This window comes from Glycine max, chromosome 11 (genome assembly GCF_000004515.6).
Source record: "Glycine max cultivar Williams 82 chromosome 11, Glycine_max_v4.0, whole genome shotgun sequence".
In the NCBI taxonomy this organism is placed as follows: Eukaryota; Viridiplantae; Streptophyta; class Magnoliopsida; order Fabales; family Fabaceae; genus Glycine; species Glycine max.
Genome location: NC_038247.2, coordinates 3407375 through 3424519, shown reverse-complemented (window position 1 = coordinate 3424519; position 17145 = coordinate 3407375). Strand labels below are relative to the sequence as shown.

The following is a 17145-nucleotide window of genomic DNA, read 5'->3' as shown; positions in this document are numbered from 1 at the left end:
ACAATGAAAACATGCATATATACTATTCATAGAAAACGAATACGTCACCACCTTTAATCAAGCAAAAGTAAAAACTTCATCCCTCTTTATCTTTAATAGAAGGTTATCGGTTGTCGATTAAGAGCAATAAATAAAGAGACAAGTAATAATATAAAGTGATAGATGCATGACTTTAAGGTCATTTTTTTAAAAACAGAGGGGTCACAGGCTATAATCAGAGACATAATTAGTCAAATCACTAATAATCAATAAAACAAGAGCATTCGTACACCTAATTTGATTATCTTACAAGAAATTTCATGGTATATGATTAATTATACATATGATCATAGTTTATTTCTCTTTCACTACTTTAGTTTCAAACAACACTTCCAATTCAGGATCAGGTGTGCAAAATGAATATTTTGTTGCAATGAGATTCGTCTGAACATCCTTATAGAGTTTTAGTTATTTGTTTCGTCACAACTGCTGCACTAGATTGGTTATAATTGCAGAAAACGTAGGAGAGTTGTTTTTATCTTTTTCTTTTCTTTTTTTTTTCTTTATTTTAAAGAATCCCATCCCATACCATTACCAAAAGTGGGTAAAATAAAATTTTATTGGCTGCAATAAGATTGGCTACAATAAAAGATAGTCTACTATCGTGGGACATATATAATTGCAATTATAAGTGTTGATTAATTTAGAAAATTTTGAATAAATATAAAATAAATCTCTCTTTTTCCCTTTATATTATATATATAAAATAAATGTGACATAACAAGAAAAGATACACACTTATTTTTTCTGATGAAAGTCTCCTCACACAGTAGAGTTTCTTAGCCAGAAAAAAAAAGGAAAAGGAAGAGAGGAAAGAAAATCAATTTTAAGAATCAACAAAGAAGGGACAAAAATACAAGGAAGACATCAAGAACTGAATCACAAAATCTAGATAATTATCTCGAAAATTTCATCATTAAATTAAAATTAAATAGTGAAAATCATAACATTCAAATTTGTATTGATTAGTATAGTTTTCCCCATTGGGAAATTGGGCCTTAAGCTTGGACTTGTATGTTCGAGTCATTGGCCCAATACTTATGGGTAGAGGTAGACTCACTCGAGCCAAGACTCAAGAGTAGAGAATAATTTGGAATTAGGGTTTTTTTGTCCCTCCATCGCTCTGTTTCCCTATCTCTCCGTAGTGGGTTTCCGTCTCGGGACATTTCTGTCTTATTTCTTGCAAATCTTTTGCCAATTGTTATTGTTAGTTGCGCGCATTTTTTGTTTAATTTTACATTTTGAATTAGGGTTCTTCCAATGCTGATTTTATTGTTTTTAAAATTTTGTTATGACCAAGGGGCAAGGGCTGTGATGACCGAAAACATTTCTCGATTCTGATAAGGACCAAAGCAAGTCGTTTGCTCTGTGATGACAATGTTTGTGCGTGTCTGAGCCTACCATTTCCTTTCAACTTATCTTTAATTGTTAGAACTCAGAACAATATTGTTGCAGATTTCTTTGCTATAAATGATTCAACTTCACTTAGCTTTTGAAATTCTTTTATGATTTTTCATCAGCAATGCACTATATATAAGCTGATTGATATGGGTCGCATGCAAACATACATCATACGGTGCATCCCTTTTACAGGGAGAAGACAATTGAAAAACATTTGACAAATCCAGTATAATGTATTTATGAAAATATTTGTATGTTAAGTTGCAGTTTTAAGATTGTTGTGCGCCATCACTTTAAGCACATTATAGTTTTGAGATTTATTTTCATAATTCTACTCTTCAGTAAATCAACCTTGAACGTCAAAACCAAGGGGAAAAAACAACCCGACATCAGAACAATCAAACTTCAAAACCCACATCAAATTCAAGATCAATTTATGTGGAAAGGGAAGGTGCGATGCTTGTTGGTAGATGATTGAATAAGTGGTTGATGGTAGATCAATTTGCACCATATGATTGATTGATTGTTGTCTCAGTAAATTATCATCATTTATTTGCAAATGTTGTATACATAAATGTAAAGAAGGCATATGTTGGATTGTTGGGTATTCAATGCTATAATATGAACGATTTGCAAAATCGTTAATTTTCCTAGTCAATGTAGTTGTATTTTTGATGAAAAAAATAGATCAACACAATAACAAATTCAATAATAGAGGAATAGGGAGTGGAAATAAATTTTCCCAAATTTGTAAAAAACTGTGAGTAACACCAGTAAAATATAGAACATAAAATAGAAATCAAGAATATACAGGAGACACAATTTGTTTAACGTGAAAAATCTCTCAGTGCAAGGATAAAAATCACGAGTCTCTAGACCAAAGAAATCAATACTTACAATAGAGACAAGAAGATGAAATTTTAAAAGACAGAATAGAGAATGTAAAACACTTATTACCCTCTCTAGATATCGTTTTGACAATCCAACCGAAAATTTGAAGTATCACGTAAATAGAACTTGCTGTTCAAAAATTAATCCAATTCAACGGTGAACAAATACGCAGTTGCAATATGAAAAACTCTCTGGTGATGTGCGAAAATCATAATGATTTACCTTCTCTTCTTTCAATATTTTGTAACTGTTTTTCGCTCACAAAATATGTATGTACTCTGCACACGAAGAAGTCCAAAAAATTCAACAACTTTTTATTTAGCCGCTGTGTCTCCCTTGCTTAGTTTCTTTTGCTCTATCTTGTGCTTAGGTATGTGATTTCAGATTTGAACACTCTTATACCCATTAATCTATATGTGGTAGCGTTTTTGCTAGACATGCTACAAGGGATGTTTCAGGTCCTATATCGCCCAAAGCAAATTCTTTTTGGTCGCATGCATGGCTGCGTTCTTTGCATTGCACTCAGGGTTTCCCCTGTCTTTTTTAGTATTTTTTTTTCTCTCCATCCGTTAAAGGCCTAAGTAAAAGGGCGTTAGGATTTGTATCAATTTCTTTCTAAAAACAAGCTTCTTTTACATTTTCGAAGATTGATATTCATTGATCAAGTTAAAGGAAAACGTTAGTTTATAAAATATGAGTATACCCAAAATTAATCCCTGTAAAACTATCAAGCATGAGTAAATTATGCCGTACACGTATCGGATACTTGTGGGTACGTATAAAAAAAATTATTTTATTTTAAAAAATTAAGTACTTCAATTGGATACATTCTGGGATACATTTTGATTGTATCAAGCTAGAACCTAAGTCTATTATGAAAAAAATTAAATCACACATATCTATATCCATTCTATGAAAGAAATAGGCTCAATCTTAAGAGAGATGAAAATTTAGTTCTTCTAATCTTCATCTCCTCTCACAAAAAGAATGAGAAACAATTCTTTTAGTAAGACAATAAAATGATGAGATTAAAACCGTTAAAATGTGGTATCATAATATTGTTAAAGTACAGTATCATATGTATTATAAAATATTTTGTCAAGAATTTAATCTCCTTTTATATTATAAAATATGTTTATTTATGTTTTTTCATCACTTATAAAAATTAGTCATGTTCATATTAAATTCTATATTTATACAAATACATAATATTTTAAAATATACATTAACGTATCCGTATCTTAGATTTCTGAAAATTGCGTATCCGTGCCATACTCATACTCGATACTGGTACCGAAACCATGCAAACATAGCTATAAAAGGAAGATATATCAATCTTTCTATTAAAAATAGGCTGTCTTATTTTTGCTCCAAATAAGGGTTCCTCCTACAACAAGGCTTGCTTTTTTGTTTTTTTATCACAGGAATTTGAATTGATTTATTCAAATCAATCATTTATAAAATGAAATCATTTTAAATAAAAATATTTTAAATCTCCGTAAAATTTTTGAAATTTACCATTCAAACACATGTAAAGGTCTTAATATTTTGTGATGTCAAATTATTTAACCGATGTCCTTAATCTCCTTTGAGGTCTTTATTGTGCTATAGACCATAGTCAAGAGAGGACTTCTCACTTTTCGTCACACTTCCTCAAGCCCGCTTTAAGTGTGTCTAATGGAAGCAGATAGAAACTATTAAAAGAGAACATTTTCAATTCTATCCATATACCATATCTAAAAGATCTGTGATAAAATTATTGACAAAAACACTTGGAGAGGATTATTGCTGAAATATATGAAAGACCAGAGAGCCAGGAGGAAGAGAATTAATGCCAAAACAAAAGACACCATGAAAAGATGAGAGAGCAACACAAAGAAGAGAAGGGTGCTTACTCCATCCCATCCTTGGTTAAGAGTCTGTTTCTAATTACTTCTAATTAGTCTGTAAAATTAGCTTGACCCTTTGTTAGTGGAAGGGAATTATTCACCGCTTACATGATATGGTTGTGAACTTGTGATTAAGCTTGGAATAGGCATTTGGCTATTCAGTGGTTTTTAATCGAAGAGATGGTGGTAAAATATATATCACGATAATGAATTATTATCACCATTACTCTTTGTTAATCTTTCTAATTTGATTATCGTGAAGGTTTTTAGCTAAATTTTTGACATTACAACTACAAAATTTCATTGACAATAACAACTATCATTAATTCTACAAATCAAAAAGAAATATCATTAAGACGTTAACATTTAATTTTTCAGAAAATGACGCCCCAGGTAGATTAATAATTAGGGAAGTAGCAATCAATCAATTACCTCAAAGCCAACAATGTTGAGAAAAGGGCATCAAGATACGCTTCCCCATCGCCCCACGTGAAAAAGGATGGTGAAATGTGAAGAAAGCAAAGTTTGCTGAGGTAGTACAGGAGCTACTTTACTGGCCATGCCACATAATTTTCAGGCAAACTGTTAAATGGTCTCTAGTATTTGGTGAGTGGATATACTCATCATTACCACTATAAAAAAAGAGGGTCTCTTTCTCTTTCTCAACATTCCTCCTAGTCTTGTTCTGATTCTTTCTTTCCCTGTCAAACTCCCTTGTCCGTCTCTTTTTCTCAAACCAAATCAGGGGCTCTAGAATTTCTGTCTCCATGAACTTGGTCACGCAAATTTGCATGCAAACTAATGATGATATTGATCAAAGGGAATCTAAATTTGAAACTTTGTATGGGCAGTCCCCGCGAATTGCACACGCTATAAGAGACTGAAATAAATAGTAGTGAGTTGCTTCTAAAGTGGGGACTCACAAAGAGCCAAGTTCTATTCAAATCTGAAGCCTTTCTCATTGTTTAGACATTGGAATACAACTATATCACGGTCACACCAAGTTCTTACATTAGTTTTACCTATGTTAAGTATAATGTGTACGGAATACAGATAAAAAATTGATCACCCATGATGTGGTAAGTGATTAATATTTAATGCATGCATGTTGACAAAATTTTATATATCATTAACGAGCGTGAAACTAGTATAAGAATTGGGTTGTTTGGTTTTCAAATCATCGTTTTCCGATGGAATGAAATGCAATTATACATTAATTACACATGTATAGATATATGGAAAAGACTGATTACAACAGATCAAAAATATTTTTTCATGTAAACAATTTTACCAAATTGTAATCGTAATAGAAAAACTACATAAAACTACTAAAGCCAAAAGTGAACGGAAGAAAAAAACTTTAATTGAAAAAGGGGAAAGAAACACTTTAATAGAACTAGGAGTCCGTATATACATTTTTTCCTGTTTGTTGCCGCTGTATTGATTCATATGGCGTTCCCAAACATGTGGACCTCAAAGGATATTGTAGTTTAGTAATTTCAATACTTTACTGTTTGTAATCAACTAGAGAGATGTCCGTAAAGCTTGTACCATATAGAGTATATATGTTTGTCAATGTCCTTCTCTTGATCATTCCTACAATATCTCTAGTTTGATTCGGAGGGCACACTTTAAGACCTGTTTAATAATGGTTAGGATAAGAAAGATATATACAATATGATAAGTTAATTTTATTTGCCGATAAAAAATTATTTAAATTCATAATTTAATTAGTGAATCAACGAGATACCATAAACTTAACCTATCAATTAAATAATATTTCTTTTACTTGTTAAATATTTATTTTGAAAGAAGAGTTGTGTTAGGGACATGTAAAACACAATAAGTATTTTTTTTTATCCTTATCTTTGTGTTGCATAACTATTTATCCAATATATATTATTGTTATTATCATCATTGGTATTATTACTATAAACTATTAGTCTTATCCATTCAAGCAATCATTCATGTCAACATAATCACTACCTCAGTCCATATTGTCATTATTATTACTCTTATCACAAGTGTTACCCTAATCACTATTAATATCTTTATTATTATCATCATCATTACTATTATTATTAACTGATAAGTGCAAAATTTGAGTTAAATTGATAGTCAATTTTGACTAAGAATGATCACAATTTCTTTACTTTACTGTTCTTTTTAATGTAATAATGAAAAAATTAATATTATTGTAATTTTTTATCAGCAGAAATCAAAGAAAATTTCAAGTGTTTTAAAGGAAAATTGATGTAAAAACTGGAAGAAAAAGCCTTGAAGAAAAGTTTGAGATTTGAACAATTCGCTTAATGCACAAGACTGGCTCAGCGCGCATGCTTGCTTACTGGTCAACTCACGCTTAGCGCGAACTCCGCACTAAGCGTGTGATTAAACCGTCATTCTCACTAAGCCTAGGAGTATGCGCTCAATGCGGAGTCAGTGTGAAAAGTAAGATACTTTAGACCTATAAAAGGAGTAGAAAGACACATTGAGACTAAGATCTCTCTAATGGATACATTCTAAGCCTGAGTATCTCAGATAGGGGAAACCTTCTATCTGTGTCCATTATCTCCTTCTCTTCCTTTATTTATCCCTTCTTTTCTTCTATCCACATCATCCCTCTAAAGTGTAAAGCCTCTCACATGAGAGGCTAAACCCCATTGTTGGGAGTTCGACACACCAAATCTTGTAATGTATTGAAAAATGATTATTTTTTAAGAACTGAGAAACAACATCTGAATGAAATCATTGCTAGAAATAGATTGATATTCGTTTAACCTATTTCATGCATCTCTAATCTTAATGCGATTTATTATTTTTTATCTTTGCAAAGAAATTTGGGAGAGAAGAATAGATAAATTAGGATTTTCGTGCGAGAAACCAAAGATAGAGTGTCATGATAGATGTGGGCAGAAACTGAGATAATATTAGATAGAAAAAATCATTAATATTACATCACAAGTAGTTTTGGCATGCTAGGTCCCAACATATTCACATTCTGAATTCATCTTTATCTTTTATTTTTTCTTATCTTTTACATAAAAATTTCTTATCTATTTTATCTTCTACTTTTTCTTATCTTTATCATCTTTTACTTTAAATTTTATCTTATCTTCTATTTCTCTTTATCTTCTATTTTAAATTTTTTATTTCTTGCTTGTAAATTGGATTTGCATCAATCTAAGTGCAAACAAAATTCATGTGAATTCAACACTCCGACTTCCTTTAATTGGTGCACTTGTTAATGAGTTAACACTATCTTTCCTTTAATTATTACTACTACTATTGTTATTATCCTTATTCTTACTGTTACTATATATTGTCATTATTATCTCTCTATTGCTATTGCAACTGTATATTATATTATTATCACAATTGTTAATGGATTGACAAGTGCACCAATGCATCCCAAATAGTAAAGTTAAAATGCAAGTTCAAGTATCGTATCCACATGAATTTTGTTTGTACTTATGTAGATGAATATTTGATTCAGAAAAAGATTTGAAAAGGTTGTAGAGAAAAAATAATTTAAATTGACAAAAAATTAAATCAAACAAGAATAGAAATTAAATAATAATTTAAATTAATTAATTAAAGATAGAAAATATGAGAAAATCCAATATTATTGTATAAGAAAATTCAGAAGATGAAGATGTTGAGAACTTGATCTACCAGAGATACTCTTTGATGTAATGTTAATGATTTTTTTTCTATTTACCATTATTCCAATTTACACCAACATCCATTGATATGCTCTAATTTGGTCCCCGCATGAAAAAACTTAATTTATCTATTTTGTCTCCCAAATCCCAACAAAGGGGGTTTACACCTACATCTACTAGTATACTCTAACTTTGGTCCCCGCATGAAAGAGTCTAATTTAGCTAAAATAGTAAATTGCATTAAGAATAGAAATGCAATATTATTAATAGATAGGAAGAGAAATTATATCAAGAGTAGTTGACTGTCAAGTTCCCAACAAAGGGAGTTTAACCTCCCATTGTCATGGAGGTTTTACAATTGCAAGAGGGAAATATTTAGTAAAGAGGGAAAAAATAAGAAAGGAAATGGAGGAAATGAATGATTCCCAATGTTTGTTTCTTCTTCTTCTAGTCTTTGCCTTTTTCTATAAGAAATTGTATCCTCTTAAAATTTTAGTGTATTTTCCTTCTTCTCTCTTTTTCTTTTATAGGTGTAGATTAACGGACTTCTTGCATTAAGTCCGTCTTTACTTTCCTTAATTAGTCATGCTTTTCTTAATTATTCTTCTTTCCTTAATTAACCATATTTTCTTCAATCAGTCTTCTTTCTTTAATTAGTTATGTTTTTTCCAATTAGTCTTCTTTCCTTAATTAGTCATACTTTATTCAATTAGTTTGTTTTTCTCAATTAGCTTTGCTTTCCTGAACTTTATTTTACTCATTAAACATCATAAATTCATCACTTTTAATATTCTCTTCACAAAAATTTAAATGATGTTAATTTAACAATTATTTTTTCAAAAATGAAAAATTATGAAAGAAAAATTATAAATTTTTATATAATTTAACTCCAAAATATACTCAAAATTAGTAGTTATCAACTATCATTGTACCCGTGCATCCTCCACACATTACTCTTGTTTTTATAAGATTAATTGATTATTTGTTAAGTTTCTTAATATACATCACATTCTTTCTCTATGTATCTCTCTCTTTTATCGTTTTCTTCTTTTCCTATCTTACTTTTTATCTTATATATTCATCCTTTTGGAGTGTTCTTTGTTCTTGCATTCTCATTTATCATTCTCTCTTTTAAGCTGATGAGATGCCTCTCAATGACCCACCCCAAAATGCTTAGGCAATAACCTACAGACATTGTTTTGACGTTAATGATGCTTTAAGTTTTTTTTTTTTTTTTAATTTATTGGATTTGCAATTTTACACCACATGGAGTGGCACAGTTTCCCCTCAGTCTCCGAGAGAATTCATCTATCAGGTGTTTCATTGTGATACTTATGACTGTGAGGGGGACCCATGTTGGGATGTGCATTGAATATGAGAGGTGCTTTATATATAATCGTGAAAAATCAAAACTGAAGGTGAAAAAGAATAAATAAGTAAAGAAAGAAAGAAGGCTTGTGCAGGTGTAACTAAGCTTGAGATTACTCACTACAGTTACCCTGACTAAATTTGGTGACCTATCTCCTTTTTTGGTTTTAATGCGAGTATTGAGTACAAATACAATCATGGCCTCCCAAAAGCACATAAAAAGGATTTTGCACCGTGTATTGCACCTCAATAATTTTTTACTCTATCATTCAAGTAATCGCAAACAAAAGTTCTCCCTCTTCTACTTCTATGCAATCATGGCTACCCATATCACAATGGGTCAGATTAGATCTTATAAGATATCATAATGCAACAATTCGTTCCGTAGCCCACTCACCCTCACGATTTGACCCAATTATAGTATTTTGTAGGGCACCTCACCATTCACCTTAATTACATGCATGAACATGCTGGAACCTACTCTCGAATGATGAGAACGTTGTTGAGTTCTTGAATGCAACAATGGTAGCTTGGTTTCACCAGTATTGTCAAGGCAAAAATTTTGTTTGGTAAATTTTTTAATTATATGAAAATTCTTTAACGTCTAGAAACTAGTTAAGTAATTGTACAAGAAAACTATTTATAATTTAATCCTATATAATAATCCTCTTTTAAGCTAGCTTTAGATGAAATTTTGTTCACGATCTTAACATATCATTAACTTATTGACACATAATATGGGGTGTAAGTACCTATTCTCCCACTTGTGATAAAAATAAAGTTGTAAATATTGCAACCTAGCTAGTGGCTAGTGCCGCCAGTGTAGAGTAAATTTAAGTGAGGGTGATGGACATGCCGACAGATGGACTTGTTGAGACTTGAGAGCTTTTCTGAATTGGTACTTGGTAGTTGCATCTTTTTCTCGTATAAATAATAAGGACTGAAATTATGACATCATATAACTTATATAAGGTCTTCTCACCAACATAGGGGCTCAGTTGGTAGTTACATTTAAAGTTATATAGATATCATTTAGGCATTATTTTTAGTTAAAATTGAAGTTCTATTTTGATAATTTAGGTAGCAAAACTTTGTACTAAAAATAATGTAAATTATTAAAGTGAAACGTTTGGTTTGGTCTGGAAATAACTCAAAAAATAAAAATAACTTTAAAAAATGCAAATAAATTTTCTCCTCTCTATTTAATTTGCGTGCAGTGCAGGACTGCATGTCTTGGTTTTTTTTTTTCGTTACTTATATTAAGAACAGTGCTAATCATATGTCGCTCTAATATCACTTTAATAATTTATTAAACTTTTTCCTTCCGTCTCATTTCATTTATCATTTAAGGTATATAATTTACACTTATCTTGAGAAAGTAATTAATTATACCAATTTCTGTAATAAAATAATTCAATCTAACAAATATATAACATTATTCCATAAATGACAAATAACAGTACTATGCAGTTGTAGCTATATATTTACTCATACATTTATTTCTTGAGGGTATTATTTGAAAAAGTAATCAATGTCTTTTTATATTCAAAAGTGATATAATTTAATACAGAATATTAAATAATTACAAGTATAATGAGATTGAAGGATTACGTCGTGACAACCCAATATCAATATATTAACTAAAAATTAAATAATAAATTAATCATTAAATTTTAAAAGATATGATAGAAGTTTTGTTTTGTCAAAAAAATATATTAAGTAATTGAAAGATTAGAAAATAGTGTAAAGCAGTTAAGTAAAAGTTCTAACGTTGTCATAATACGTTGTGAAAATTTCAATAAATAAGTATTTAAGGATAAAATTTTGATCACATTGTTATTCGTATGCTTTTAAATTTTAATAAATAAGAACTGACTACATAATTTTGTATTAGTCACTTCAAAAATAAATCGTATTAATTCGTGCAATTATCTTTCGTACTATCATCCAGCATTCATAATAGACTGTTTAAACAGTAATTAATAAAAAAGTATAGAAAAATGAAGAGAAATATTGTGAATAACGTCGTAAACAGAAATAAAAGAGAAAAAGGAAAGTGAAGCAAGGAGCGTAGAATAAAGCAAAAGGGAATGTCTTTCTCATGCACGGATCCCAATGGAAGGCGGGAAGTATGCCTAGCAATAGCATTGCTTGCTGGAACACATTCTTTTTGTTTAGTTTAAAGGAACTTGCTTTGTTCCCTATACATATCTGTCCGTGTTGACACACCTATTTATACACACACAAAAACACATCTACTTGTTGGATAGGATTTTTAGATTTGGCCTTCTTCAACCAACAAAAAAATACGTTCATATTTAACAAAACAAATATTGGTTCCAAGGGGAGGAAAGGCTAGAGTGTAGATACATATATGGAATTATTACTTAGTAGTTTATCTGTTTTCCAATGATTGAGTTGTCTTGCCTTATATTTGGCTAGTATTTCTGTTAACAAGTGAAGTTAAGTAGTGCTCTAGTACTGAGTCTTCAAGATGAAGCCTATAGAAAATGGCAATACCGTTAACATCAACTATCAAAATAGCTGGTTAGGCTTCTCCCTCTCCCCACAAATGATCAATATAGGTGTTCCTTCACACCTTCATCAGACACAGCCTTCACCCGCAGCTGTTGAAACTGTTCCACCAAGCTTTTATCATCATACACCTCTCCATAGCTATGGCTCTTACTATGGACTGGAAGGTGAACACGTTGGATTGAGTTCATCCTTGCCTATCATGCCCCTTAAATCCAATGTCTCTCTCTCTGGAATAGAAGCTCTGAGTAGATCACAAGCACAAGGTTAGTTCAAACTCAAATTTCTGTTTATGTTATGTTATTTTTTTCTTCTGTTTTGGTAAGTATTTATTATGTGACTGTACTAAATATTCAACTTCTTGAATACTTTGTTTTGATTAATGTATTGTGAAGCAACGATAACTACTTCAGCAATGCATCCAAGGTTAAATAATATGCTTTACAACCAGCTCTTATGCCATGGACTAAACAATCCAAACAACTTAAATCACATTCAAGAGAATATCAGCCAGCAACAATTCTCGTATTACTCTACCTTAAGAAACCATGATATGATTTTAGAAGGTTCCAAGCACCAGCTCCCATGTATAGCTGAAGATGAAAATCCGGGTTTGAAGAGTTGGTTCTCAAGGGACTTCCCTGCTAGACATGGAGAAGAATCAAGGATGATTGTTCCTTTGGAGGACAATAATGGAGGCGAATCTGGATCCATTGGATCAATAACATATGGGGATTTGCATTCATTGAATTTGTCTGTGAGTCCTACCTCAGGATCAAGCTGTGTTACAAGTTCACCTGCTATCACTAATACTGTTGCCACTGATACCAAGAAAAGGGGGCTTCAAATGGTGGACCAGAATCAGAAGCAAATAGGTCATAGGAAATCCATAGATACCTTTGGGCAAAGAACATCTCAATATAGAGGTGTAACAAGGTTTGTTCTCCTCGGCTCATTTCAAAATCTTACTAGTACTTCTGGCACATTATAAATATTATTGAACATTAATGTTCACTAGTTTGCATAATAACTTTCTACCTCTTCTGTTGTTCTCCTTGTTTAAGAAGTTAAGTGTTCATGTAAGAGCAATTCCAACAACATATTTGACTGTTTACTTTTATTTTTTTTATGTTTTGCTTTAATTTCTAAGGAATGTTTGTTCATCAGGCATAGGTGGACTGGTAGATACGAAGCTCATCTATGGGACAACAGCTGCAAGAAAGAGGGCCAAGGAAGGAAAGGAAGGCAAGGTAAGAAAGCAACTATTTTCTCACCCCTTTACCTTTTTTTATTTTTCTGTGGATATATTTGGTCAAACAAATCTACTCTCTTTAATTTTGTTCTCCTTTGAAAAGATCTGCATTTTGTGCTGATCCTTTCTTCTTTTTTTCTTGTCTTTGATTCGGTGATGATTCCACTCAAACATGCGATGAATCTCAGTTTATCTAGGTAAGATTTTCCATATTGAGAATTAGTTTTCTTTTAAATATTGTTCAAATTCCTTGAGGATAGATTAACTTGAAGTTAAAGATATCATTTAATATTTTGCTCATGATGATGGCAAAAGAAGAAATATAAATGCTAATACAAGTGATTCCAAAATTTTACTATAGGGGGTTATGATATGGAAGAAAAAGCTGCAAGAGCTTATGATATGGCCGCACTCAAGTATTGGGGACCCTCCTCCCATATAAATTTCCCTGTAATGATTACTTTTTTTTTTTCTTCTCATTTTTTTTCTGATTGGGTCTGTATTCAGCTTCCAGGATTTAATAACAGTAACTAATGCATGTATGATCTATTAACAGTTGGAAAATTATCAAAACGAACTTGAGGAAATGAAGAACATGACGAGACAAGAATATGTAGCTCATTTACGAAGGTAAATATATTTGCTTATGTATCAACTTGATGTGAACAACCAATCCATGTTCACAACCATGACATTCAAATTTTTCCAATCAGGAAAAGCAGCGGATTCTCAAGAGGGGCCTCCATGTACAGAGGAGTAACAAGGTCTCACAGGCTAGCATTTACACAGTATATGCATTGCAATTTAATTTAACAATATTTACACCTTGAGAAGAATTTACTTTGTTCTAAACTCGGTTCATTCATTCTGATTAACTTGGTAGCAGGCACCACCAACACGGAAGGTGGCAAGCTCGAATTGGAAGAGTGGCTGGAAACAAAGATCTATATCTTGGAACCTTCAGTGAGTTCTTTCACATTCTCTGCTTTATTCTTTTTTCCCAGTTATGTTGTTACTATTTCCTTTACTAGCCACCATTGTTTTTTTATGTAACATGTTTCAAAATAGGAAATTACCGAGAGCAAGCTTTATGACTTAAAAGATAATCTTTGATTTGAACTTTTCTTTTAAGTCACATATATAAGGCTGATCAAGAGTCACTTTAAATATTGTAGAACACTGTTAGTCCTGAAGGCAGCTTTTATCAAAGCTGTTAATTCAGAAGGATAAACAATCATACCTTCAATTAGTATTTTTATTTATAAGATTCTGATGTCTTTCTCATGCTTTAGGCCAAAATAATAATTATAATTCTAATCCATTGTCAGTACGGAAAGCTAATTCTTACCTTAATTAAAATAAAACTTTAGGTACCCAAGAGGAAGCAGCTGAAGCCTATGACATTGCTGCTATTAAATTCAGAGGAGTTAATGCTGTTACAAACTTTGATATAACAAGATATGACGTGGAAAGAATTATGGAGAGCAATAACCTTCTTAGTAGTGAACAAGCTAAGCGGAAAAGAGAGATGGATGATGGAACTAGAAGCGAGGCTACAGTTAACCAAAAACCTTGTACTACTCAAGAAACCGTTCTGATGCAGAAAAGATGCAGAAGCCAATCAGAATGGAAGATGGTTCAGTATCCATCCTCCCAACAGCTTGATCAGAATCCACAAAGAATTGAGTGTAGTAGAACTGAGTCCTTGTCAACTGCTTTAGATAACATGTTTCATCACCAAGTTGAGGAATCGAGTAACATGGGAACACACTTGTCAAATCCTTCTTCTCTGGTGACAAGTTTGAGTAGCTCAAGAGAAGAGAGCCCAGATAAGACAAGCTTGCCAATGCTCTTTGGAATGCCTTCAACAGTGTCCAAATTATTGGCTGACGTGGATTCTTTGGATCTATCTTCCAATCTCAGGCCTTCGCTTTCTATTCCTCAGATGCCAATTTTTGCTGCTTGGACCGATGCATAATCCTATGTTTTTTTACCTCCATCAAAATGGCAAAAGCTTGTTTTGAATGCTTGTTTACTAAACCAGGGTGTGAATTTCCAGCTAGTACAATAGGGAGCTTGTGCCCATGTTTAAAATGTTAACTGTTACATTAAACATTTTCCTCGTACGATGAGAGGAAAACTCCTAAAGTTTAGTGTATCGCTTAGCACTCCAAATTCGCATCATCAATTTTTCGGTGTTAGAATCTTATCTAAAGGTTATTTTGAACCTTAACTAATTCTAATCATGTTTAATTAGTGTCATTTTTCAATTGCAAAAAATTGGGGGGAAAACTTGATTAAAAGAATCAAATTCTTTATCAGTTAGAGCTTGACAAGCCAGAAGTCTAAAATGATTTCTTAGACACGAAAAGAAGTTGATAAAACCGTGGATAGGATATAGAAACGGACAAGAAGACTATAAAGGGTTTATGGTTGAGAGGATAAAATTATGTTGGGCAATATAGGGAAGACTCTATTCACCATTCGTTTCAATTCATCATTAGCTTCCACTTTGTTGGTCGTCGCAAGTACAAAAACAGCTCATTATGTGTCTCAATCATGCGAGGCTGGGCCTGGGATCTCTCTTTATCATGTGGAATTTTATCACAAGTGCATTCCTTGAAGACTTCGACAATATTTATTGAATTGGTTAAAACCATTTTATATCTTAAAAAATTTTAAAATGTTTAACATTTGTTTCTTTAAGCCATTTGAATATTTTTTTGTAAATTAGTTATAATGCTAATTTTCTCATATTTCATTATTTTTACTCACTTTACATTTTTTCTCTTTTTTTTTTTTAACGATATCACACTATTTTCCATATTTATTCATGTCATCTCTCTTCTCTCCTAATTGTCTATCTCTTTCTCATAAAGCATCCTCTTCCAATAAAGTGACTAAACTATTAAAATAATTTAATTACTAATATCGATTATTGAATATTTCTAAAGGATTGTCCTTATATTATTTTATTGTTTGAGGTTGATAATCCATGTCATTGTTATTGGTTCTTCACGTCCATTGTCATCATTGCATAATCGTTTATTCTTATTGAACTTTGGCTAAAGGCAGTAGATATTCCTTACCTAATTCTATCAAAGGGGCTTAGGTGCAAAAATAGATTCCCTCAGAATGACCTTACGTGATCTGATTAATGACTTCATGACCTGTATCAAGTTACAATTTGTCTGCTGCTTTAAATAAAGTCTTATTGTTGAACCCCTTTTCAGATTTTTCCTTTATTATATAGGCACTATCTAATCCTAATGATGGTGTTCATAAAAGCAATCTGATCAATATTCTAATGTGGCTTAGCCATCCCAATTAGTGATCAAACTCACTTAACATATGGGTACGGTCATTCACACGTACATTTATCTTATTTTGATCAATTTCCGGCTCTTGTTCTTGTGATCTAAATTGAACCACGGCACTATGGGAAGAGGGAAGAAACTAACACGTAAGCGCACTTGGGACAAAAGAGAAATATATATAAATTGACCCCAAGGCCACTATATATTTAATTTGATTGCATTATATTCTCTGAGATTGGACAATATTGAACTTTTAAAGTTTGTGTGTGTATAAAGTAAATAGCAAGCTGCATGCAAAACGAATTAAATGTTTCTTCATTCTCTCTGCATACTGTCTCAAACTTTATCCTTTGAAGTAATCCGACAAAAGTGTTTTTTAATTAGTACCATTAATCACGATCCAAACTACACCCCCACACACTTACGCAAAAAGCTTGATGGTGCATAATTATTTAATTAATGAAACCAAGGATCGATCTATTAAAGTGAAAAACAAAATTCGTCTTGCTACATGTTGTGAAGGCTGGCCACATGCAGCATGCACCACCTTCGTGATGAAAAAACAGCATTTCAATTGGCATTAACTTGCAATGTTTGCCTTCAATTAAGTGGGCATGCCTTAAAAAAAAAGTGCCATGATAATCCAAATATCCGTTATATGGCAAAAGCAACAAGGGTAGAATGTTGAGAACAACGCGCATTGTGAAGTCAAAAAGATTGATTACCATGTAGAAGGATCAAGAATATGGAGGCGAGAGGATTATCATGTCATAGGTGAGAGGTGAGAG

The 17145-nt window shown here is 31.9% G+C and overlaps 1 protein-coding gene and 1 non-coding gene across 4 annotated transcripts; both read left to right on the top strand.

Annotated features, from left to right (window-relative positions):
- Positions 1-1345: 1345 nt before the first annotated feature.
- LOC112998428 (small nucleolar RNA snoR126) lies at positions 1346-1439 on the top strand. The gene has a single exon (XR_003263529.1). It is a non-coding gene; the product is annotated as a small nucleolar RNA snoR126 (small nucleolar RNA).
- Positions 1440-11458: 10019 nt separating this feature from the next.
- LOC100794433 (AP2-like ethylene-responsive transcription factor ANT) lies at positions 11459-15338 on the top strand. 3 transcript variants are annotated; one of them, XM_006590554.4, is made up of 9 exons: positions 11459-12054; positions 12184-12724; positions 12956-13038; positions 13229-13237; positions 13402-13490; positions 13597-13670; positions 13754-13828; positions 13927-14003; positions 14411-15338. In XM_006590554.4, the coding sequence occupies exons 1-9, from the start codon at positions 11748-11750 to the stop codon at positions 15016-15018; spliced, it is 1863 nt and encodes a 620-aa protein (XP_006590617.1). In that variant the 5' UTR covers positions 11459-11747; the 3' UTR covers positions 15019-15338. The 3 variants fall into 3 exon arrangements, with proteins under 3 accessions (XP_006590617.1, XP_040862524.1, XP_006590619.1); XM_041006590.1 differs by having other exon boundaries at positions 13924-14003; XM_006590556.4 differs by having other exon boundaries at positions 11460-12054; positions 13754-13804.
- The last annotated feature ends 1807 nt before the right edge of the window (positions 15339-17145 follow it).

Bases quoted from the DNA above. Each gene is read 5' to 3' on its own strand.
- LOC100794433 (XM_041006590.1), top strand. From the start codon at position 11,748: ATGAAGCCTATAGAAAATGGCAATACCGTTAACATCAACTATCAAAAT. The intron at 13,491-13,596 runs GTAATGATTACT...ATCTATTAACAG, and splicing joins CCTCCCATATAAATTTCCCT to TTGGAAAATTATCAAAACGA. The intron at 14,004-14,410 runs GTGAGTTCTTTC...ATAAAACTTTAG, and splicing joins TCTATATCTTGGAACCTTCA to GTACCCAAGAGGAAGCAGCT.